At 36.9% G+C, this 26,024-nt stretch overlaps 2 protein-coding genes across 2 annotated transcripts; both read left to right on the plus strand.

The window, feature by feature from the left end:
• The first annotated feature begins 2,820 nt into the window (after positions 1–2,820).
• On the plus strand, positions 2,821–4,478 carry LOC108207311 (UDP-glucosyltransferase 74AE2). The gene is made up of 2 exons (XM_017377770.2): positions 2,821–3,533; positions 3,631–4,478. Exons 1-2 carry the CDS (start codon positions 2,880–2,882, stop codon positions 4,351–4,353), a joined length of 1,377 nt encoding a protein of 458 aa, XP_017233259.1. The 5' UTR covers positions 2,821–2,879; the 3' UTR covers positions 4,354–4,478.
• Positions 4,479–4,668: 190 nt separating this feature from the next.
• Positions 4,669–25,993, plus strand: LOC108207312 (type I inositol polyphosphate 5-phosphatase 13). The gene is made up of 15 exons (XM_064086820.1): positions 4,669–5,500; positions 5,667–5,919; positions 6,001–6,811; positions 7,021–7,145; positions 7,239–7,323; positions 8,323–8,488; positions 8,564–8,604; positions 8,692–8,959; positions 9,041–9,164; positions 9,231–9,591; positions 9,839–10,172; positions 22,561–22,809; positions 22,945–23,288; positions 25,844–25,893; positions 25,975–25,993. Exons 1-15 carry the CDS (start codon positions 4,723–4,725, stop codon positions 25,991–25,993), a joined length of 4,008 nt encoding a protein of 1,335 aa, XP_063942890.1. The 5' UTR covers positions 4,669–4,722.
• The last annotated feature ends 31 nt before the right edge of the window (positions 25,994–26,024 follow it).

Here is a 26,024-nt window from a genome sequence, read left to right on the forward strand (position 1 = left end):
AAATTTATTAGGTAGAACGTGTAGAAAATATAGTGAAAGATGTAGTAGTATATGTTAAAAAATGATATTGATTAGACATATATGAATCTTGATGACGACGATGATGATGAAATATTTGTTATAAATGAATATGTAGAGTAAGAAGAAGGAAAAAAGAAAAAGAAAATCTTGATTGTGATGTTATATCTAAAAAATATAGTAATATAATTGGATTTATTTTGAAGTCTCACAGAACTCGTTAAAATGTATCAAGTACCTATCCGATCTCCACGTCGACTCATCAAAACACTATAATAATAATATATAGTATTCCGTCAACTTTTCTTGAATCTTTTAACGGAAACCATTAAGTTTAAATTCTTATCATCAATAACATTCGTTTTTATTGAGTTTAGTGACACCATATATAAACAAATCTATATTATATTATAGTAAGTCAACATGACTTTATAATTTGTATTCCGAAATTTTGGTTATGTTTTTCTGGTTTGGTCATGTCACTTTATAACCAGAAACGTGCATCACGTAGAGTTATCTTACTCTTACATCATTGATTAACATGTTTATACAATTTAAATTACAAACACTTGTTATGTACTACAAGATAAAGACTCTACCATTATTCTTTTAAGGGAATTTGTCATGTATACTACTTTTTGGATCTTATTTACAAATATACTACCCTCCAAAAAATCTTTCAAATATACTATCTTTTCAATCTTAATTTCAAAAATACTACATTCTCTAATTCACCTTTTCATTTTTTATTATTTATCTTTCGTCCTCTCCCATCTCACCCCTCTCTTTCTCCTAATATCAATTAATCTCTCTTCAACCCCTCTCTCCTCTTCAACCCGCACTATCATCTTCCCGCCCATCCCCTCGCCGACGAATTCTCCGACCTCTCTCTATTCTCGCGCGCCGTCGCCAAGTCCCGCCTAGGCACCTCATCTGGTTGCGTCTTTTTGTTCTTTTGTTTGTGATGTGCACTGAGTCACCTCCAAGTCACGCCGAGTAGCTGAGTTTACGATTGATTCATCTGGATTTTGCTTCGATTTCTTGAGATTTGTTTGCTGTGTTTTGTTGTGACACTGAGAGTGGCTGATTTCTTGTGTGTTTTGTTCAAGTTCAAGTCGTAGATACGAGTCTTGTTCTTCTTTTTGATTGAGTTGCAGTCGGAGAGTTTTTTTGAAGAATGAGTGGCTGGGATAGTTAATTTGATTAGTCTGTTTCGAAGTTGCATAACTGAGTCGCGAATCTGAGTATTGCTAGCCTAGATTTCTGTTCGTAGTTAAGGAATAATTTTGAGTTGATTTTTAGGTTGTTGTGTTAGTTGTTTTTTAGGTTGTAATGTTTGGCCCTGCAGGGGTTATTCTGTCTTGCAACCTATTATGCAAACAAATATAATTTTCAATTTTTTTTTTCAAAATTGCATTTCTGGTTGAATGTGGTTGCTGGCAGTTGCAGATGTAGTTGCATATGCAACAACCGTATTTTTGGAATTTGTGTTAAAAAGTGATAGCATTTTCGCAAAAATTCTTTCAAACTTGGTTATGTATAAAAAAGCCTTTCTTTTAAATATAATATAAAATTAGTTAAAATAATAAAAAAATTAACCAACTACATTAACATATATTAATATTATAAAAGAAATAATAAGAAAATAGGAAGTCAAATAAAAAATTTATATAAAATTAGTGTAGATCTTCTTAACTCTAATGACTTCTACTACAAAATAATAATATTTTTTTAATAAACTAAAAAATAAAATATATGAAAAATATAATTTATAATTAGCCAAAAATACAAAAAGTAAAACTACTATTAATAACATATTTCAACATTTAAGAAAAATTACAAAAGGATAATCAAAATATATGTTAATCTTATGCCCATTTACAATATACAAGACCAACATGTGACCTCTTTTAATTCTAATTTTGTTCCAAGACAAAAGGGAGGCGGTAAATAATATTTTTTTTCCTTTATAAATGAAGATATGTGAAATGTATGATTTAAAATTAATCTGAAAACACCATAATCTCATATTAATATTATAAAAAAAAATAAAGATTGATAATAAAAATATTTATTGTTTTTCTCAAATAATAAATAATAAATTCGAAATTACAAATAGATAATAGAAATCTTAAAAAATTATATTTAAAAATTTTAATAAAATTAATATTCCCTCGGCCTTTTCACATCATTACAATTTTTGCGCTGCTCGCATTTTGAGACGCGTATAAAACAGAGTTTCATACCTTATTTTCAAATTGTTTTTTTATAAAAATTTAAACACTAAACTTTTATTCAAAAGAAAAAAACTTCAAAATAATTTATCAAGCTACAATATATATTATGAGAGAATTCGAATGCGTGCCGAGTCCCTGTTCCCGTTCCCGATATAAATAATTGAGGGGGACATTATAAAAAAACAAATTAAACTCTTAGTCAAATGATAATTTAAAAATGAATGGCGGTGTTGTATAGCATCTGTGCAATTCTTGAAACGCTTTATAGTAAAAGGGCATAATGTGCAGCCCCCAGTTGTCAGCTGTTTCACTACTTCATAACTTATCAACTAATTTTGTGCGGAGGCTGTTGGAGGAACTAGGGTGACGCCGCTGTTAACAATTTGTCATGTAAACGAATATAGCAGAGACACGAGGCTAATTACAAATATATTAATAAATCGATCATTCTTATGTAGCATTTGACTAGCTGCTAAAAACAAGTTGATAACTTGAATAACTCAGACCACATGCATAGTAGATTCAGATTTTATACAGAAAACATCTCCAGCTTTATATATTCCCATCTCTGCTTCATTGTAACATCCAGGCTCTGGCTGCTAAGTCACCAAGAAAACCACGAAGATGGGAGAAATCGACAGAGAATTGGCATGCAAAACTCATGTCATGATCATCCCTTTCCCTGCTCAAGGCCATATGAGCCCCATGATGCAGTTCTCCAAGCGCTTAGCGTTTAAAGGGGTCAAGGTGACCATGGTGGTTCCGCTGAAGCTGCAGGATTCTATGCAGATATTATACGACAGTCCGCTGATCAGCCTTGAATGCATCACCTTTGATTTTGGTAAAGATGAGATTCCCAATGACATGCAGTCGTATATGGGGTTTATGAAGCTGAAAATCACAACTGTATTGCCTGAACTCCTTGAGAAACAGGAAAATAATGGATGCCCTGTAAAATTTTTAGTGATCGATTCGTTATTCCCATCTGGGGTAGAAATGTGCCATCAGTTTGGCTTGAGAGGAGCCCCGTTTTTCACTCAGTCATGCGCGGTGAATGCCATTTACTTGAATGTTTTGCAGGGAAGACTCAAGATTCCTTTTGACAAAGGGTTGTCGAATTTCTCATTGCCTTCACTGCCAGTGCTGGATACCGTTGATATGCCTAGTAATGTGATTGGCACATTTCCAGATTTATGGGCCTATTTTTCGAGGCAGTTCTCTGGTTTGGAGAAAGCAGATTGGGTTTTTCTTAATAGTTTTGACAAGCTGGAGACCGAGGTTAGTCTTCCAATCACGTTAGAGTTGATGGCTTACCAGGATCATATTATATTCTAACAAGAAGTTAAAGAACTAAATTGCTGTGTTAATGTTGCAGGAAGCGAAATGGCTAGCAAGCCACTGTCCATTAACTACCGTTGGACCAGCAATTCCATCAATGTATTTAGACAAGAAATTACCAAATGACAAAAAATATGGCATTAGTCTTTACAAACCAGAAGCCGAAGTTTGCTTAAACTGGCTAGATGAAAGAGATCCTGGAACCGTAGTCTACATATCATTTGGGAGTGTAGACAAACTCAGTCAAGAGTACATGGAGGAAATTGGTAGGGGATTGTTAAAAAGCAACAGTTTTTTTCTTTGGGCAATCAGGGATTCTGAACGGGAAAAACTTAGTAGTGACTTCATTTCTGAATCCTCGGAGAAAGGCCTAATTGTGAGTTGGTGTCCTCAGCTCGACGTGTTAGCTCACAGGGCAGTGGGGAGTTTCATGAGTCATTGTGGCTGGAACTCGACCCTCGAAGCACTGAGCCTGGGAGTGCCCGTGGTGGCTGTTCCAGTGTGGTTTGATCAACCTACAAATGGGAAATATATTGTAGACATCTGGAGAGTTGGCGTACGTGTTCCAGTTGATGAAAGTGGTATGGTCTCGCGAGAAGATGTTGCAGCGTGTATAATGGATGCCATGGAGGGAGATAGCAAGGAGGAAATCAGAGAGAATGCTTTGAAATGGAGACAAGTTGCTATTGAGGCAATGGACGAAGGTGGCAGCTCGGATAGGAACATTGATGACTTCATTTCCAAACTTGTATCTAGTTAAATAAAATCTGTTATACATTATTATAATTATAAAATTATTGAAATAATTTGTGCGCAGGGCCGTCTCAACTAAATTTGAGGCCCTGAGCGAGATTTTAATATATGTTTAGTTGACTTTACTGTTGAGCCGGTCCTGTTTGTGTGATAATATTATATGTTGTGTGAAGAGGGTGAGTAATGAAAGCAATCAGGCAACACACATATTCCTACAAGAGTGGAAAGATTTGTGACCACAAAGCATGAGCAAGCTTAGGCTTTGAACCCGCATGCAGATTGACTGATCTTTCTCCTCACAATTGTGTGCATGCACAAACACAATCACAAAACACAAACAAAATTACTCACTCTCTCTCTCTCTGTCTCCTTAACAATGGGAGATCGACTCGAAGAAGATGAGAAAAGTGCTTTAGATAGTGTAGGTCATGCTGATGCACCCACCCCTGCTACTCACAAAACAACCAAGCCATTTAGCCACCAGCTCCGTACTAACACCGGAACTCACATCAAACGGCATCCTCAGCACCGCAAGCAGAGCCTTGATGACAATGCCATGCGTTGTAACATTTCCTACGGAGGCTCCTCGGATGATGATTTTGGCGCCTACTCTGCCACGCCTGATGCTTGTCGGTGGGAGGCTACTTCCAATAATGCCGGGGATGAATATCAAACAATGCCCGAGTTTATGGGGAATGACAGCAGTGCCCCCTCCACATTCAAAGCTCCCATTCGGGCAGCTGTGCATCCCAACCGCCCTACGTGTGTGGAGTTGAGGCCACATCCACTTAGAGAGACTCAGGTTGGGAGATTTTTGAGGACTATTGCTTGCACTGACACGCAATTGTGGGCTGGATCGGAGTGTGGGGTTAGGGTATGGAACTTGACCGATGCCTACGAACCTGGCCTTGGGATAGGAGGGAGGGCTAAGAGAGGGGATGAGGATGCAGCTCCTTTTTACGAGTCTGCTAATACGGCCCCTGCCTTATGTATGATGGCTGATGTTGGTAGTAAATTGGTCTGGAGTGGGCATAAGGATGGTAAGTTAAGATCCTGGAAGACGGATCAGGCAATGGATGATACTCCTTTCAAGGAAGGGCTTTCGTGGCAGGCTCACCGTACTCCTCTTCTTGCTTTGACAATATCAGCTTATGGTAAAATCCCTTGATATATTGTGATATTTTCTTCAGTAAGTTCAAATTGTCAATTTTCATGTGAATTTTCTCAATCTGAAGTACTATGCACAAGATGTACTAACTCGGGACACGTCTGATATAAATAATTCTTCCAGATATTCATGCCTATTTTGTTTGAATTCAGGCGATATATGGACAGGCTCAGAAGGCGGTGCTATAAGAGTTTGGCCATGGGAAGCCATCGAAAAGTCTCTTTCCCTATCACAAGAGGAAAGGCACATGGCTGCTTTGTTAGTGGAGAGGTCATTTATCGATCTCAGGGCTCAAGTTACAGTCAATGGGGTCTGTAACATAACTTCGTCGGATGTGAAGGTGTTAATGTCTGATCATTTTAGAGCTAAAGTGTGGGCAGCTTCATCTATGTCATTCTCCCTATGGTATATTTTCACCTTTGAATTGTGAAAATAATTTTCTAATTTATTTCAGTTGTAATTAATTTGACAGCTTGTTAACTGCAGGGATGCTCGTACAAGGGAATTGTTGAAAACATTCAATATAGAGGGTCAGATTGAGAATAGAGTTGACATGTCATCTGTGCCAGATCAAGTACTTGAGGATGATCAGAGTGTGAAATTAGCTACCAAATCAAAAAAAGAAAAAGGCCAATCTAGTTTTCTGCAACGCTCACGCCACGCTATTATGGGTGCTGCAGATGCAGTTCGTCGAGTAGCCACAAGGGGAACTGGGGCATTTGCTGAGGAAACTAAAAAGACAGAAGCTCTGGTGGTTACTGCAGATGGTACAATTTATAGTGGATGTTCTAATGGACTGATCATACAGTGGGATGGAAATGGTGTTCGTTTGAGAGATTTTCAGCATCATCCTTGTGCTGTACTGTGCTTCTGCACCTACGCGTCTCGTGTATGGGTTGGCTACGTCAGTGGTATGATCCAGTTGATGGATCTGGAAGGCAATCTGACGACCAGTTGGGTCGGTCATAATTGCCCTGTTATAAAAATGGTCGTTGGTAACGGTAATGTTTATAGCCTGGCCACACATGGTGGTATACGTGGTTGGTCTGTTGCAGCTCCGGGACCTATAGATCAAATTATACGACCAGAATTAGCCAAAAAAGAACTTATGTATACGAGCAAAGAGAATTTCAAAATTTTAGTTGGAACTTGGAATGTAAGCCAAGGAAAACCTTCTAAGGATGCCCTTACGGCATGGTTGGGTGCTGCATCCAACGATGTAGGCATTCTTGTTATCGGACTACAGGAAGTAGAAATGGGGGCCGGGTTTCTTGCCATGTCTGCAGCAAAAGAAACTGTGAGTTCTAGTCACACTTAATAGTGTAAATATTTTAGGTTAATATAATCATGTATTAGCCTCCTAGTGGCCTCACTAATGCCTCAGTAAGTACTCAGATACTGATATGTTATCCGATTTAGCAGTAAATATACGTTTGTCCGTGCCTGTACTGTGTTAGGTGGCTTCTTATACATGAATTGGTCTTATCTGTTATGTGCAAATTCTAGGTAGGACTTGAAGGGAGTTCAATCGGGCAATGGTGGCAGGATGCCATCGGAAAGGTGCTAGGTGAAGGAACAATTTTTGAACGAGTAGGATCACGGCAATTGGCAGCCTTGCTCATTGCTATCTGGTAAGTATTTTCCACAAAATAGAACAAAATACATTTAAATGCCATGTTCTTGTATATAATTTCTACACCCTTATTTATATGTTCATAATCCAGGGTAAGAAAGAATCTTAGAACACATGTGGGGGACCTGGATGTTGGCGCCGTTGCCTGCGGTTTAGGCCGAGCCATTGGTAATAAGGTATAACATAAGATCCCATTAAGTTCTCCTCCTAACACCTTGAGATATTATGGGAACCGGTAACTTGATATAGCTGAATATGTTTTTCACAGGGCCGGCTCCTTGATATAGCTGAATATGTTTTTCACAGGGCCGGCTCATAGTACAGGCCATTTAGGCAACCGCCTAAGGCCCCCAATATTAAGAGGCCCCCAATTTTATACTAGTATAGTATATATATGTGTATGTATATATTTGGAAAAAAAATAATTTAGTTTCATTATATTAATAACAAAATCAAAAATAAGATAAGAATTAATATCTAAATTTTGTGAAAAATTGAAAATTTTGTGTGATCAACTTTTCAAAAACATAATCAAAATACTAGTACAATATTATTAATCATATTTTTATTTTTTGTGCTAACTTAATAAACACTTACTTAAATCCATAACCTAATAAATATGCAAATGATTGTTTTATGTGGATGTAACATCATTCTTGTAAATATAAAATAAAAAGAAACACTAGAGATTTTATTGTTATTTAATTTTCCCTTCAGGTTAATTAATTTTAAATTCAGATTTAATAAAGTTATATATATATATATATATATATGAATATTATATAACTAATTTAGTTTTATTTTACATATTATGTAATTTTGTTTGCCTCCGATTTTATATATATTTATTTAGACAAATAAACATATATAATTATATGTAGTAGTGTGCATAAAGACTAGTGAAACCTGATGTAAAAATATTATTTTGTAGCAAGTAAATTTTGTAGTAGTGTGTTTAGGGTGATTCTATGTTAATTTGTAATGTTTAAATATTGTAAAATTTTGTATTTATATTCTTAGTATAATATTTTAAAAAAATTTAAATTAGGCCTCATTTTTGTGATTCGCCTAAGGCCCCCAAGTTTCTTGAGTCGGCCCTGGTTTTTCACTACCGTCTTCAAAAAGATTTTACTTGTGTTGAAACATTGTTTACATGGTCCTATGTATATAAACAGGGCGGTGTTGGCTTGAGGTTAAGAGTTTATGATCGGATAATGTGTTTTGTGAACTGTCACTTTGCTGCACATTTGGAAGCAGTCAATCGTCGCAATGCTGATTTTGATCATATATATCGAAACATGGCCTTTATTCGGTCACCAAACCTTCTGAGTAATTCTTCTGGTAAAGTGCTATACCTGTTTTTTTTCTGTCTCTCTGGCCATTTCTACATATTACTCATGGATCTTATTGCTGCAGCTGGTGTCTCATCAGCTGCTCAAGGGCTTCGCGGTCCAAATGTACGTATATTAATACAAAACTTACTTGATACACTTATTAATCAATGGCTTATACCGGATTAAGCTTGTTTATCTTTTATTTTCCAGGCAGTAGAGATTAATCCTGACGAAGGGAAGCCTGACTTGGCTGAAGCAGACATGGTTATCTTTTGTGGTGATTTCAATTACCGACTTTTTGGAATAACTTACGACGAAGCCAGAGACTTTGTCTCACAAAGATGTTTTGATTGGCTACGCGAAAAGGATCAATTAAGAGCAGAAATGAAGGCTGGCAAAGTGTTTCAGGGAATGAGGGAGGCTCTCATCAAGTTTCCGCCGACCTACAAGTTTGAAATTGGGAAACCAGGTTTAGGAGGTATGATTAATAATTAGTATTACATCCTATTACAGTAGTTCTTTGTTTAAATATTTTTAAATGATAATCTTCTTCTTAAAGGATATGATTCTGGAGAAAAGAAGCGCATCCCTGCGTGGTGTGACAGGATCTTATATCGAGACAATCGAACAAAGCAAGAAGCAGAGTGCAGTTTAGAGTGCCCTGTAGTGGCTTCTATATTACAGTAAGTTCCATAAGTACATGCATTTATCTGGCTTGTTGCTTTTTTAATTTGCCTTGCTCCTGACAGGTATCAAGCTTGCATGGAAGTGGTGGAAAGTGACCACAAACCTGTCCGATGCAAATTCAATGTTGACATTTCTCATGTTGATAGATCTATAAGGAGGCAAGAAATGGGGAAAATCATGAACTCAAACGAAACGATAAGGGCTTTGCGAGAAGAGCTACGCCACGTTCCCTGTACAAGTATCAGTCCAAACCGCATAACCCTACAAAGCCAAGATTCCTGCAGTTTTAGGATCACCAACAAGAGTGGAACAGATAATGCCATATTTCACGTAGTCTGTGAAGGACAGGCTACTGTCAAGGACGGTGAAGAACATTTGGAATACCGTTCAAGGGCTTCATATGGTTTTCCTCGTTGGCTTGAGGTAATTATATCTTGGACAATGCTAGGTATCCAAAAAGTGTTTCCAAATTCTTTTCCCAAATCTAGTTGGCAATGTATGATTGATTCCACTCACACTAATAATAATGGACCATATGTGTGCACATAAACCACCTAATTAAAATTAGTCATCTGTCTGTCACGTCAACATTTATAATTATCACTCAGACAATCACCAAAGATTGTACTAGTTTATTTTCATCTAACGTATTTTTCCGTTTTTGTGTAAGGTGAATCCGGCATCTGGTGTGATCAGACCTGATCAAACTGCGGATATTTATGTACGACAAGAGGAGTTCCATAGCTCCGAAGAAAATGCTAATGGTGCAGCACCAGGCTATTTGTCAGAAGACAATCAGGATAAAGAAGTGGTTTTGTTGGTTATTATAAGGGGCAGTTGCTCGACGGAGTCGAAAACGCATCGACTACATGTACGACATTGTGTCCCATCATCGAAATCAGGCACTGACTCTACAAAACCTCGAGGTTCTAGGAAATACAAAGGTAACACCTATCACCGCTCTGGACTTCGACATGGGGGCTCGACTGATGATGATCACAAGAGTTAGGATGGTTATAAATGGTAACCAGAAAAAAAAGAAAATGCAAAATATGTTTGGCATTTAGATAGTTCTTGCCACTGCTTGATAAGAAGCTGTGTATTTTCCTACTGCAGATTACCCTAGTTATAGCATACAAATTGTAAATACTCGGTGTTTATGATCAGTAGTCATTTTCCAAGGATCATCCAGTTTTCTTTTTTAACGGGGTTTCAGAAGCAAGCTGTTCCGCGTGAACAGATTGTAATTACCATGCTCTTAACACTCCAGCCGACTCCAAACTTGTACTCGTCTTTGTTTTAGTTTTCTGCTTAAAAAAAATTAATTTTCTTACAGACTTGTACAAGTTCGAGAAATATAATCATCCATTGCAGGTTGACTAAAATATAGACAACAAATAGGTATGATTGGAGTGTGAGTTTTCGAGTGGTTGACTATATTTTTTTATTTTGCTATGTCAACTCACATTTTAGCTATGGGCTTTCTATGGTTGGATATGCTGTGGCTAAATTGGGTGTTGGCCCTCTGGGGCACAATTACTAACAGAAAAGCCCTGTTTGGCACGATCTATTAAAATGATCCTTGGTGTCGCCCCAAAACGCGTCTTCATGAGACGTTTCGGGTAAAACGTCACTTCGCTTCACGTTCTGCACAGCTACAGTCACAAAACGGGATTTCGTCCCACGTTCTGCTATGTTTCTTTATTGGGCTTGCTTTTTAATGGGATTTAGCAAAACGTAGGTTTAACTTACGTTTAACACATTCATATGTAATAATGTAATAAATGAAAAACGCTATTTTATGTAGCGTTTATTTCAACTTTAAAATATTTTTAAGTATAAATTAATTATTTTAAAACCCAAATATGAATCCTAAAATATTAATGACCGTTAATTTACTTTCTAATTATTATTTTATTAAACTGGTTCCTCGGCTTTAGGACCGAAGGCCCTAAGCCTCGAATTAATTAGGGTTTAGACTCGAGGGAGTAGGGCCTAACGGTCCTACACCCTCAATCCTAAACCCTAACCGTCAGCCAATTTAATATACAGTACGAATTAATCATTCTACAACCCAAAGCTAAACCCTAAATGTTAACGATTGTAAATAAATTTATTCCGCCGTTTCTCGGCTTTAGGGCCTTCGGCCCTGCAGCCTCGCATTAATTAGGGTTTATGCTCGAGGGAGTAGGACCTAACGGCCCTACACCCTCAATCCTAAACCCTAACCGTCGCCCAATTTAATATACAGTATGAATTAATCATTCTACAACCCAAACCTAAACCCTAAATGTTAACGATTGTAAATTTATTTATTCCTCTGGTTTCTCGGCTTTAGGGCCTTCGGCCCTGCTGCCTCGCCCTCGAGCCTAAACCCTAACCGTCGCCCAATTTAATATACAGTCTGAATTAATCATTCTACAACCCAAACCTAGACCCTAAATGTTAACGATTGTAAATTTATTTATTTCGCTGGTTTCTCGGCTTTAGGGCCTTCGGCCCTGCTGCCTCGCATTAATTAGGGTTTAGGCTCGAGGGAGTAGGGCCTAAAGGCCCTAAACCCTCAATCCTAAACCCTAATGTCAGTCAATTTAATTTAAAGTATAAATTAATCATTTTAAAGCCCAAAAATGAACCCTAAAATATTAAAAACTATTAATTTCAAGTTTTATTATAAACAACAATTTAATTTCAAGTATAAATAAATTATTTTAAAATCCAAAAGTGAATCCTAAAATATTTAAAAACTATTAAAACTATTATTTTTTTTTTTTGAAACAAAAAACTATTAAAACTATTAATTCTAAAGTATATGTAAAATATAAAAACATATATTATAAACGTGACTGTAGGTGACGTTTTGTCTGAATAACAAATAAAAAAGTACAAAACGTGGGTGCGTCTGGCGTTTCAAGGGGAGTTAGGAAACGCAGCTTAAAGTTGGGTTTTCGAGTGACAGACCGGGGCCATATTTTTATATTGTGCCAGTTGGGTCATTATGTGTCACAAAGGTGACACTCAAGGCCTTTTCTCGACTAAATTGGACCCGTAAGAGTATCTCCAACCATAAAGACCCCTTATCTAAAAATTGAGTTGACATAAAAAAAATAAAAATATAGCTAATCTTTTCAAAAAAAAAGCCGCATTCCAACCATACCGACTGATTGTCTATAATTTTAACCTGTGGATGATTAAATTTGTCGAACCTCTGTAGGCCAGTAAGAAATTTGTAGGAAAATTACACATCATTTATTAACATAACTAATATATTATATTTATAACAATCTAAATATTAATAACATACTAATTTTGTTTCAAAAAAAATAACATACTAATTTTGAATTATAACCAACTAGTATAGTCAATATTATCGAAACACAATGTGGTTGAATAAATTTTACCTAATATCTTACAGGTCCAATTTAGCCAACGATTATAGACAACTCCATTGGAAATGCTCTAAGATATTATGTAAAATTTGCTGAACCCATAAGACATTGTGCTTCGATGGTATTAGTTATAATGTAAATATATTATATTATTAATATTTGGATTGTTATAGATAAATATACCAGTTTTATATGGTAATAAATGGGGTTAATTATCAAGTTGGTCATTGAAGCGGGCTTAATGTATCAAGTTGGTCACTGAACTCAAAACGGTATCAAGATGGTCACTAAAGTCACCATAAATATCAGACAAGTATCTTGAAATATAAGTTCAAGTAGTAAAAATATTATTTATAAAGTTTTACACATTATTTTTAAATGTTATCACAAACAACTAAAATTTTATGACTTCTAGTATTTAAAATAATAGTGATATTAATCCGTAATAAATGATAGGGAAATTATGAATGGTACCATTGTGTAATTGGCTTCTCCAAATGGTATCATTTCGTGTTTTTGACTTACAGGTGGTACCACTCAGTTTATGATCCGTTAAAGATACTACCATTCCGTCCATCAAAACGTTAAAAATGTTAGTTGACCGTATTTATTTCGTATTTTTCCTTTAAAAAACACATAAAATACAGTTGATATCTGTATTTTTTCTTTGTGTTCTTGAGTTCTTGAAGATTAAACAACTTTTTGATGATGTTGCTGGTGTCCGTTTTAAGAGTATGAGTAACCAAATCGAAACTTGAGACGAGTTCTATCTATTTTGATCATCAATTTCACGACACAACATCCTTTGAAAACCAAAATATGGGAAGCTTATACTCAAGCTTCCGCAGTTTCTTGGGACGCAAGCTTCGTATTGTTGATCTATACCGCAACATATTTTGAAGAATAAGGAGATAACGATGATAAGTATGCATACATGTATTTGACAATGATAAATGGCTCTCATTTTGTTTTTTTCTGGAGGATCTTGATCAGTTTATTCAAGACATATCATTGATTTGTAGATGTATTTCTGATCTGCATGAGCTATTTTGGTTTTCAAAGGATGTTGTATCGTGAAATTAATGATCAAAATAGATAGAGCTCGTCTCAAGATTCGATTTGGTTACTCATACTCTTAAAACGGACACCGGCAGCATGATCAAAAAGTTGTTTAATCTTCAAAAACTCAAGAACACAAAGAAAAATATGGATATGAACTGTTATTTATGTGTTTTTAAAGGAAAAATATGAAAAAAATACGGCCAACTAACGTTTTTAACGTTTTGATGGACGGAATGGTAGTATCTTTAACGGATCATAAATTGAGTGGTACCACTTGTAAGTCAAAAACACGAAATGGTACCATTTAGAGAAGCCAATTACACAATAGTACCATTCATAATTTCCCTAAATGATATGTAATCTTCCTACAGATTTTTACAGACCTTCGACAAATATAGTAATATGTAGGAGGTTGATATATTGATAGACAAGGGGTGGGTGTAATTGAAGTGATTTTTCTAATAGATTGACTATATTTTTATTTTTTATATGCCAACTCAATTTCCAACTAAGGGATCCTCATGAGCTCTAAGAGATGTCTATGGTGGAGTGTGATTTTTTGAAGAGGTTGTTATATTTTTTTAATTTTAGTATGCAAGGCCCCGAAAATCTTAGAGGCCCCAAATTTTGAGACCCTAAATTTTTATTAAATAAAAAGAGGTTAAAATTTAAACTATAAAGTACATGAAACTGTTAATCAGTTCATTCGAGCTCTTATTTTTTGTTTTATTTCGATTCTCAATCACTCGAAATTTATGTAAAACCAGATATTACTTATTAGATTACAATTCATATATTTTAAGAAACATAAAAATTACTTTACATGTTATTTTTTGTTCAATATTTAAAAATTATGTTGTTAAAACAATCGAATAGTGTGTGTGTGTGTGTCTATATATATATATATATATATATATATATATATATATATATATGATGTTCTATTATTAATTTTTTGCATAGGGCAAACTTTCGCTTCTAGCTCATTTTTTAGTTAAGTTTTTTTTTTAAAAGATCGGAGATACTAGTTGTAATTACGTTTAGAGCATCTCCAACAGCGTTGGCTATAATCGTTGGCTAAATTGGACCTGTAAGACATTATGTAAAATTTGTTGAACCTGTAAGACATTTTGCTTCAATAGTATTGGCTATATTGGTTGGCTATTGTGACTGGTCACCATAGATTATAAAATCTTGGCAATTACTTAATACCAGTAAATGTTTGGGTCTTCCCAGTCACTGTCATATAGACATCTAAGATCTCAAAGGAGTACCATGCTTATTTGCAGGGGTGTATAAAGCATCAGAGTTTATAATCATTGTCTAATTTACTGAGAGAAAATGCAAATTAATCAGTCTCACTTATAATTAAGATATGTGAAGTAATAGAGTCTCAATGATATCAACATGCATATGTTGTAATATAGTAGCACAAAATTGAGATCAAGATTAAAGAACTGAACTGAGATTCATGATTACTAATTCAGATCATGCTTCATAATATCTTCACAGGTTATTTGTCTCAGAGAGAAAAAAAAAATTGAGATCATCTATCAAGATTCAGAGTTTACAAACATCAGAGTTTATCGTCAGAGAATGACGTCAGAGAATGTCATCAGAGTATAACAAGCAGAGTATATCATCAGAGAATGTCATCAGATTTTAATAATCAGAGAATATCATGGCAAATTTGTGAGCAATACATATGGTAATTTGACAATTGAAATTTGAAAGATCTGACCAGTATGTTTACTCAGTTCCTGATATCATTCCTAGCTCATTCACCAGCCTAGTAAAGGTTGCTTCACTGAGTGGTTTGGTGAATATGTCTGCTAGCTGCTGTTCAGTAGGAACAAAGTGAAGTTCAATGGTTCCTTCTTCCACATGCTCCCTTATAAAATGATATCTTATACTGATGTGCTTTGTCAGAGAATGTTGAACTGGGTTTCCTGTCATAGCAATAGCACTTTGGTTATCACAATAAATAGGAATTTTAGAAAAGGATAACCCATAGTCCAACAGTTGATTCTTCATCCAAAGAATTTGAGCACAGCAGCTGCCTGCAGCTATATACTCTGATTCTGCTGTTGATGTTGAGATTGACTTTTGTTTCTTGCTGTACCAGGAAACAAGTCTTCCACCCAGAAATTGACAACTCCCACTTGTGCTTTTCCTGTCAATTTTGCAACCTGCAAAATCTGCATCAGAGTATCCAATTAGACTAAAATCTGATTCTCTAGGATACCATAATCCCAATGATGTGGTTCCCTTGAGATATCTGAATATCCTCTTTACTGCAATCAGATGAGGCTCTCTTGGATCTGCCTGAAATCTTGCACATAGACATGTGGCATACATGATGTCTGGTCTACTTGCAGTCAGATAAAGCAAAGATCCAATCATTCCTCTATAGTTTGTGATATCCACTGATGCACCAGTATCTTTGTCTAGTTTGGTTGCTGTTGCCATAGGAGTAGTTGCAGCTGAACTGTCTTGCATACCAAATTTCTTCAAAAGATTTCTGGTATACTTGGCTTGATTTATAAAAATCCCATCTTCAGTCTGTTTAACTTGTAAACCCAGAAAATAGCTGAGTTCCCCCATCATGCTCATTTGGTACCTGGACTGCATGAGCTTGGCAAATCTTTGACAGAGTTTAGCATTAGTGGAGCCAAAAATAATGTCATCAACATAGATTTGAACTAAAAGCAGATCATTACCATGATTCAAATAAAACAATGTTTTATCTATGGTACCTCTAGTAAATCCACTTTCAAGAAGAATTTGAGCCAGAGTTTCATACCATGCCCTTGGAGCCTGCTTTAGTCCATAAAGTGCTTTGTCCAACCCGTAGACATAGTCTGGATGTTTTGGATCCACAAATCCTGGAGGTTGTTCAACATATACCTCTTCATCCAGTTTTCCATTCAGAAAAGCACTCTTGACATCCATCTGAAATACCTTGAATTTCTTGTGAGCAGCATAGGCCAGAAAGATTCTGATTGCCTCCAATCTTGCAACTGGGGCAAATGTCTCATCATAGTCAATACCTTCCTGTTGTGAGTACCCTTTTGCCACAAGCCTTGCTTTATTCCTTGTAATGACACCCTCACTGTCAGTTTTGTTTCTGAACACCCATTTTGTACCAACTATAGATCTGTCTTTAGGTCTTGGTACTAGAGTCCATACTTTGTTTCTCTCAAACTCATTTAGCTCCTCTTGCATTGCTTGAATCCAGTCAGCATCCTGAAGAGCTTCCTCCACTTTCTTAGGTTCAGTTTGTGACAGAAAACAATGATGTAAACACTCATTTGCTGTAGCTGTCCTTGTTTGCGCACCTGCTTCTGGATTGCCAATTATTAAATCAGGTGTGTGAGATTTTGTCCACTTCCTAGCATGTGGAAGTTGACTATTTTCATCATTGGATCCTCCCCCTTGATCCATGCTCTCCTGATTCTGTTGATCATTCTCTGTAGCTCCCCCTAAATTTGTGCTATCAGAGTTTGAATAAGTATTCTCTGATGAGTTTGAGTCAGCATTCTCTGATGAGTCTTGGGTAGAGCCTGAAACATTTTGATGCTCCCCCTCAGCAGTTGCTTCATCATTATGAACTTGTAAAGTTTCACCAGAGTTTGCTGTATTTTGGTCACAGTCAGAGTTTGACTGTTCATCAGAGTTTGTTGAATCAGAGAATATTTCTTCATTCTCAAAATGCAGTTCTTCATGATCATCCATATCTGCTAAGCCCATTATTCGTTTGTCATCAAATGACACATGTATGGATTCCATGATCACTTTGGTTCTTAGATTATAGACTCTGAAGGCCTTTGTTATCAGAGGATATCCTACAAAAATGCCTTCATCAGCTTTTAAATCAAACTTTGTCAGCTGTTCTGGATGAGTCTTTAATACAAAGCATTTGCACCCAAATATATGAAAGTACTTCAGATTTGGCTTCTTTTTCTTCACCATCTCATATGGGGTCTTGCCATGCTTATTAATCAAGGTTGCATTTTGAGTGAAACAAACTGTTTGAACAGCTTCTGCCCAGAAATAAGTAGGTAATTTAGCCTCATCAAGCATAGTTCTAGCAGCTTCTATAAGAGTCCTGTTTTTCCTTTCAACTACACCATTTTGCTGTGGTGTACCAGGTGCAGAAAATTGTTGCACTACACCTCTTTCTTTGCAGAACTCTTCCATTGTTGAATTTCTGAACTCAGTTCCATTATCACTTCTAATGATCTTCACTTTGTCTTCAGATCCATGATCCAGTTGCTTCACATGATCCATCAGATGCAAGGCTGTTTCATCTTTAGAGTGAAGAAAATATACCCAAGTGTATCTGGTATACTCATCAATAATGACAAGAGCATATTTCTTCCTTGCAATGGATGGTACATTTACTGGTCCAAATAGATCAACATGTAGAAGATGATATGGTTTCTTTATTGAGAATTCAGTCTTACTCTTGAAAGATGTCTTTCTCTGCTTGGCTTTTTGACATGAATCACATAATCCATCAGATGTAAGTAGTGATTCAGGGAGTCCTCTCACAAGCTTTTTCTTTATAAGCTCATTTATGGAGTTGAAATTCAGGTGTGAGAGCTTCTTGTGCCACTTCCAACTTTCTTCTGCAGAGATCCTTGTAGACAAGCAAATTGCTTTTCCTTCAGAGTTTGTAGGCAAGTGGATTTCATAAATATTCCCATGTCTGTGAGCAATCACTGCCACTTTGCCTGTTGACTTGCTTACTATCTCACTGTGTTCTTCATAGAAATCAACATGATATCCTCTGTCACAGATTTGACTGACAGAGAGTAAATTGTGTTTTAGCCCTTGAACAAGAGCTACATTTGATATGATGACATTTCCAAGATTGATATTGCCATATCCCAGAGTCCTTCCTATGTTGCCATCTCCATAAGAAACACTTGGGCCAGCCTTCTCCACAAACTCTGACAGCAGGGCCTTATTTCCAGTCATGTGTCCTGAACATCCACTGTCCAAGACTAGAATATTCTTCCTGTTGCCCTGCAATCACAAAGACCACTAATTGTTAGTTTTAAGGACCCAGACTTGCTTGGATCCCTTGGCCTTATTAAGTTTGTTAGCTTTTGCAGCGGAATTATTATTATTATCAGAGTTTGAGCTAACAGACTTTGTAACAGAGTTTGTACTAGAAACAGAGTTTGTACTTGCAGAGTTTTTATTAACCTTTAAAGAAGGTTTCAATTGATAATAATCATAATACAAACTATGATATTCTTTGCAAGTATAAATAGAATGCCATAAACTACCACAATGAAAACATGGATCTTGTGGTTTATATCTAATACTACTTTTTCTAACTCCAGACTTTGTAGGTAAGGAGTTAATGTCCTTGTTCTTCCTGCAAAAATTAGCAAGATGATTAGTATTCCCACAGTTATGGCATGTCTTCCTAGGTGCATTTGGAATAGGCATGTAGTTATTACTCTTGTCTATTCCAATTTTGCCATTTCTATTTTTCCTAGGCTCCCTGTTTCTGTCATCAGACTTTACCTCTTTAAGCTTATGTTTAAGCTGTTTCTGAGTCATCAGTCCTATGTTAACCTGTTTGGGCTTATCAGATTTTAAATTGTTGTTAATCTCTGATTTTGGTCTACTTTGTTTAGACTTAGAGGATTCAGCAACAAATTTAACAGGTTTAACCTTAGGTTTTTGAGTTTTAACAAACTCTGTTTTTGATGACTCAGCTTCTGAGTTATCAGTGTAACCTAGTCCCTTCTTCCAGTTTCCACTACCTAAGATATCCTGAGTAGTTTTGCCTGAATTAGTCCATGTCTTAATGATCTTCCTTTCCTTAGCAAGTTCTGATTGAAGAGATGCATACCTCTTTAATAATTCATCTTTGATAATGACAGCATCATCTCTTTCTTTCTGAACTTCCAACATTTGAACTAATTCTTTTTCTAGATAATCATTCCTTTTCTTCACACTTAGAGTTTCAGATTTTAATCTTTCATTTTCTAAAGTCTGATCTCTAAAGCTGATATGCAAAGTTTTAAGAAACAATCTTAGCTCAGTTATATCTTCAGTATCAAAGGCAAGAGTAGAATGAGGTACCTTTGCAGCAGATTCAGAGTTGTTGTCAGTGTTTGCCATCAGAGCATAATTGACTTCTTCTTCTGAATCAGATGTATCTGTCCAGTTTCCTTTCTTGGTGATGAAGGCTTTTTCTTTTTCCTTCTTGGCTTTCTTGCATTCAGATGCAAAGTGTCCCTTTTCACCACAGTTGAAACAGGTATACTTGTCAGATTTTCCAGCTTTCCCTTCTTTGCCCTCATTCTTCTTGAAGTTCTTCTTGTCATAAACTTTGTCAGAGTTTCTGTCTTTCCTTGAAAAACTTTTGCCTTTGTTGAACTTTTTGTAGGCCAACTTCTTGAAGCTTTTCACCATCAATGCTGCTAACTGCATCATCTCATCATCACTTTCTTCAGAGTCTGAGGGAACATCAGAGTTTGAGTCATCAGAGTTTGATGACTCAATGTCAGACTTTGTGACATGAGCTTTTCCTTTGCTCTTAGCAGCTTCCTCTTGAACTTTCAGAGCAACAGACTTTGATTTTCCTCCATGACGTTTGCTCCTTTGCTCCATTTCAAGTTCATGAGTCTTCAGTCTTCCATAAACATCATCAAGAGACATTTCTCCAAGATCAAGATTGTCTCTTATTGTAGTGACTTTCAAATCCCATTTTTCAGGAAGAGCCAGAAGGAATTTGAGGTTTGAGTCTTCAAGATCATATTCCTTGTTGACCAGAGATAAGTCATTCAACAGTTTGACAAATCTGTCATACAGATCTGTCAAGGACTCACCAGATTTTGAGTCAAAGTGCTCATACTCCTGTGTAAGGATTGTTTTTCTGTTTTTCTTTATGGCCTGAGTTCCCTGACATCTGGTTTCCAGAGCATCCCAGATTTGTTTAGCAGTTTTGCACCCAATCACCCTATTAGACATTGCATTATCAAGGGCACTGTGCAGAAGGTGTTTCACCTTAGAGTCTTTACCAATTGACAAGATGTCCTCAGGGGTGTAATCTTTCTTTTCTTTTGGAACCATCTTCTGAGGTTCATCTGCAATCCCAACAGAGAGCTTAGTGGGCATATGTGGTCCATCAAAGATCCTGTCAAGGTATTCTGGATCAACAGAGTCTAAGAATATTATCATTCTTTCTTTCCAGACTGGATATTCAGATGCCTTAAGGATTGGAACTCTAAAGGATGAAGCTTGTGATTTTTCAGACATGATTGTGATTAAGATCTCACTGTAGTAATCTTAACAGAGCTGGCTCTGATACCACTTGTTAGGTCCTTTAAACTCACTATATAATATGATATAGTGATCACAATCTGTAACACAGTAAGACAATATGAGAGATCGAAAGCAATAAACTCTTATATTCACAAAGCTTTTAATGGTTACAAAAACTCTCTCAGTGATTTATATTGTATCACTAAGAGCTGCTAGGGTTCTTAACAATATACTCGATAACTCAACTCCTATAGAGTAACCCTAATCTGTGTTTATATAGACACAGTTACAAAATCAATCTCTGATTTGATATCCTATAAATCAGCTATGAATTCTATCAATCAAAGATTGCTACAGTTTTCTGTTTAGTTTCCATAGTCAGCAAATCACTCCTCCGCTTCTATCCTTCCTTGAAGTATATCCGCTTCTGAGCTCTTTCCACGTGTAAACTCTGTTCTAATGGCCACTACAGCATTCATCTTTGCAGGTGTGGAATTTGTTACCAATAACCATGCTGCCATTCTAAACACTGCCGACGCTCCAAGGGATTATCATCCCATGCAGCAATTTCTGGCACAGAGTGCCATTGCTACCGCCCTTACTGCTCCTGCCAGACTTTCAGGCAGCCAAATCATAAATTTTTGGAGGACGGGCAAATATGACAATGGTGGTGAAGAGGGATCACCATCGATTGTGTTTTCATATGAAGGGGAGGAATATTTTGTTACTCCAGCCACAGTCAGAACAGCATTCAACCTGCCAGAGCTTGACACTGCTTATATCACTAATGGAGATGCAAATCTGAGAACAATGATGACTGACTTGGGCTACAGTGAATCACTTGACAAATTGGGGCAACTGAAGCGCCCAGGGCTCAGAAGGGAATGGAGTTTCTTTTTCGACTGCATCACCAGGGCTTTTCAAAAGAAGTCTACAAACTGGGATGCCATACCAATGGACATGCTGCAGATTGGGTATTCTCTGATCTACTCTACTAATTTTGATTTTGGTAGATTAGTTCTTAGAAATATTGGTGAAAGAATGCATGAGAATAGACAGGTCATATATTTCTCGAGATTCTGTCAATTATTGTTCAATGCTACTGTTGGTGAGGTAGATTTTGATGTTGATGATGAGATCAAGCCATTCAGGCTTCACAAAAGAGTGTTTAAGGACCTCATCTCCAAGGATGAGAAGTATCCAATTCAAAGACCTCTTCTAATTCCAGCTCAAGTTAGAGCTAGGATGGATATGCCCCCAGTACAACAACAACCTCAACCACAACAGCCTCAACCTCCAGTCTCTCCTACAATCCCCAAACAACCCAGAACATCTGCATCCAGGTCCAAGAGGGCTGCAAAGTCTGATGCAGCCCCCTCTACTGCCAAAAGAACAAGAACCTCTGTTGCTGCACATGTTCTGAAAGCAAACTCTGATGCGCCGACAAACGCTGATGAGCAAGTAAACTCTGAGGCTCATTTAAACTCTGAGGCTCAAGTAAACTCTGAGCCCCAAGCAAACTCTGAGATTCCAGTAAACACTGAAGCTGCTTCTCCTCAAAAGCAGAAAAGAAGAAGACTGGTTGCAGCCTATGATTATGATGATCTTGAACCTGCACATGCTGTAAACTCTGAACCTATTCCTACAACAGCCTCTGAACCTGTTCAAACCAGTCCTCAACCAAAGCCAGCCAGATTCAAAAGAAGGGCTCACAAGCCTACAAGGGCAAAGGTACCCATCACAGAGATAACAGACTTCACTCTTGAGGAAGAGCAAGCACCTTCTACCACACTACCAGAACCTTCTCAAGCTCTGATGGTACTTCCTCTTCAAGCTGTTCCAATCTCTGATGGTGCTACAGCATCTACTACATCTTCTGAAGTAGATGAAGAAATAAAGTGTGATGAACCAATTACTTCTGAAGCTGGAGCAAAAATGTCTGATCCTCAAACTCCATTATCTGATCATGGCCCCTCCACTCCAATTCCTCATTCTCCAATGAAAATTCCTGAGGATGCCATTGTTCATGATACAGCTCCAGAAAACTACAAGTCTGATGTAGTTGATGAATCTGACAAAGTAGCTTTGGAAGCTCTGCAGTCTCTTGCTAAGGCTGGTGAAGAGCCTAGCAAATCAAAGTCTAAAACTCAAGAACAATCTGCTCCAGAGACTGATGAGAAAGTTGCTGATCCTCCATCTGATAATGATGAGGATGATGAAAGTTCAGATGATGACAATGATGAAAATGATAATGAAGTTCCTCAGTCACATCTACAACAGAAGTGGGAGTCTACCAGCCAATATCATGACAGGCTGCAAACTCTGAATACAGACTCTGAGCCACTTCCCAGGGATCTTCAGGTTGATCCACCACATGAAGTATGGGATAAACTCTGGCTGAGCCACCAGCATTCTCTGGAGCCAACTAAAGCTGAAGAATTCTTATCTATGGCAGAGAATAAAATTTCAAACTCTGATGTTATGTCAAGCCTCAAAGGCACAATTCTCTATCTGAAGACATTTCATCCTGCTCATGCCCAGACATCTAAATCAATAGATGGTCTAAGAACAGAGGTGGCTCATATCAAGGAGACAAATGACATGGAGAAGAAAAGGACTCTGCTACCTCTGAAAGATAATGTTCAGAAGCTGGTGTCTGCAAATGAATCTCTGGACAAGAGGATGACTATCATTGAATCAACTCAAGAAAAGATGTCCAAGCAGCTTGAAGCCATCCAATCTTCACTTTCTCTGATCACATCAATTCTGATTCCTGATGAGGATGATGTCAAAAAGGGGGAGAGAGTAGCTAAAGTCAAATGCAAGTCTACTACTCAAACTCTGAAGAGAAAGAAGAAGGATGATGATGATGATGTGGATGACTTCACAAAGCACAAGAGATTTCAAGCAGGGACTGGTGGAAGAGTTTCAAACTCTGACAGTCAAAAACAGTCTAAGCAAAGCACAAAGTCTGCTCCAACACATAATTTCACATCTGGATCTAAGCAAAGACCAGTGACTGGATCAGATAAACCCATGACTGATGAAGAGCTTGCTAGATTGGTTTTTGAACAAGAAAATCCAGAAGCCAAATTGGATTTGGAGTTGATTGCTGCAGAGGAAGCTGAGCTGAAGAAGGAACATGTTGAAGCCATAAACTCTGGAAAGATCCAAAAGCCTGCAAATTCAACTGTCAAGCCAAAAGAAAAAGGAATATTGATCAAGGAATCTACTGTTGCTGATCAGAGTTTACCAGTCAAAAAGGTATACTCTGAAGATGAATATACATCCAAGGGCAAAAGCAAAGTAGATGAACATCTGGAGAAAGGCTGGGATAAGAAGAAGTCTACAACCTCTGACAAGGATCAAGTTGTAAAGGAAAAGAAATCAGAAGCTGCAATCTCTGACAAAGCTCATGTTGCAGAACCTCAAAAAGAAAGATTAACCTCTGACATAGCTCAAGTTAATAAGGATGCAAAGAAAGACACAACCTCTGACAAAGCTCAAGCTGTGTTCAAACCAACAACTACTCCATTAGCTGGATTTGCAAAGCCTAGTCTGATGACTGAGATAAGCTTTGAAAAGGGACCAATTCAACCAATCTCTCATCGTAAAGCAGGAAGAGATAAAGGAGGGCTGGGATCCAAATATGAAAAATTTGATCAGAGTATAGGATCAAGACCAGATGACCCCTCATCTCTATGTGCTCCCAAGACTGGAGCTTTACAAGAAAGGATGGACAAATTAGATTCAGTCCAGTTGGTGAAGAATGACAGAGGAGATAATATTCTTATCTACTTCATGTCTGATGGAACAGTGTTTAGAGTACTTGAAGCAGATCTCTATGCTAAACACTGGGAGGAATTGAGATATGTATCACACATATTTCAAGTGAAAAACAAGTCATGCCAACACATCTCCAACCTGCTTAAAGATCAAATCAAAAGAAAGATGGGTATTACAGGAAACAAAAATGCTGGACCGTTTATTCCAAAATACTTCAACAGTCAAGGACAGCTGGTTGAGATGAAGAAAAATTCAGCCAAAATAGAGACATTAGCTGGAGTCAGTGCTCTGAGTTTCAATGAAGAATCTGACAAAGGCCACATTATGCTGAATAAGGACCTAATGAAGAAGAACAAGATCTATGATCTCAGAGCTGCAATTTATCAAACTGGAGTGTCAAATCCAGAACTAAGAGATGTAAAGAGACAGATGGTAGCAGCTCTTGAAGAAGCAGAAAAAGAACTCCTCAGAGGATACTTAAAGACTGCTCATGGTGTCTATGAAGTTAGGGAGTAAAGTTTCTATAAGTTTTAAAAGTTTTCTGTTATATAGTTAAACTCTGTTGCATTTGACTTAACTGTTTTGACATCATCAATTATCTGTTAACTTGCACATAACATATTTATGCACAAGTTGGGGGAGATTGTTAGATATAATTGATGATTACTAATGTTCTTAAAGTTTGTTTTAGAACAGGAATCATCAGAGTTTAATCTGGAAGCTGATCAGAGTTTAGTAAAGTCTGACAGAGTTTGATAAAGTCTGATCAGAGTTTACATAGTCAAGACTCGTCAGAGTTTACACGTGGAAAGAGCTCAGAAGCGGATATACTTCAAGGAAGGATAGAAGCGGAGGAGTGATTTGCTGACTATGGAAACTAAACAGAAAACTGTAGCAATCTTTGATTGATAGAATTCATAGCTGATTTATAGGATATCAAATCAGAGATTGATTTTGTAACTGTGTCTATATAAACACAGATTAGGGTTACTCTATAGGAGTTGAGTTATCGAGTATATTGTTAAGAACCCTAGCAGCTCTTAGTGATACAATATAAATCACTGAGAGAGTTTTTGTAACCATTAAAAGCTTTGTGAATATAAGAGTTTATTGCTTTCGATCTCTCATATTGTCTTACTGTGTTACAGATTGTGATCACTATATCATATTATATAGTGAGTTTAAAGGACCTAACACAGTATGTTATTAATATTTTAAATTGTTAAAATAGAATATATCAGTTCAATATGGTAATAAATGATGTGCAATTTTCACACAGATTTCTTACAGACTTGTAGAGGTTCGACAAATTTAGACATCCATAAGAGG

Source organism: Daucus carota, chromosome 2 (genome assembly GCF_001625215.2).
Source record: "Daucus carota subsp. sativus chromosome 2, DH1 v3.0, whole genome shotgun sequence".
NCBI lineage: Eukaryota > Viridiplantae > Streptophyta > Magnoliopsida > Apiales > Apiaceae > Daucus > Daucus carota.

Excerpts from the sequence above, each read along its gene's own strand:
- LOC108207311 (XM_017377770.2), top strand. The coding sequence starts at position 2,880 with ATGGGAGAAATCGACAGAGAATTGGCATGCAAAACTCATGTCATGATC. Across the intron at positions 3,534-3,630 it reads TTGACAAGCTGGAGACCGAG|GAAGCGAAATGGCTAGCAAG; the intron begins GTTAGTCTTCCA and ends TTAATGTTGCAG.
- LOC108207312 (XM_064086820.1), top strand. The coding sequence starts at position 4,723 with ATGGGAGATCGACTCGAAGAAGATGAGAAAAGTGCTTTAGATAGTGTA. Across the intron at positions 9,592-9,838 it reads GTTTTCCTCGTTGGCTTGAG|GTGAATCCGGCATCTGGTGT; the intron begins GTAATTATATCT and ends TTTTTGTGTAAG. Across the intron at positions 10,173-22,560 it reads GACTGATGATGATCACAAGA|CCTCTGAACCTGTTCAAACC; the intron begins GTTAGGATGGTT and ends TTCCTACAACAG.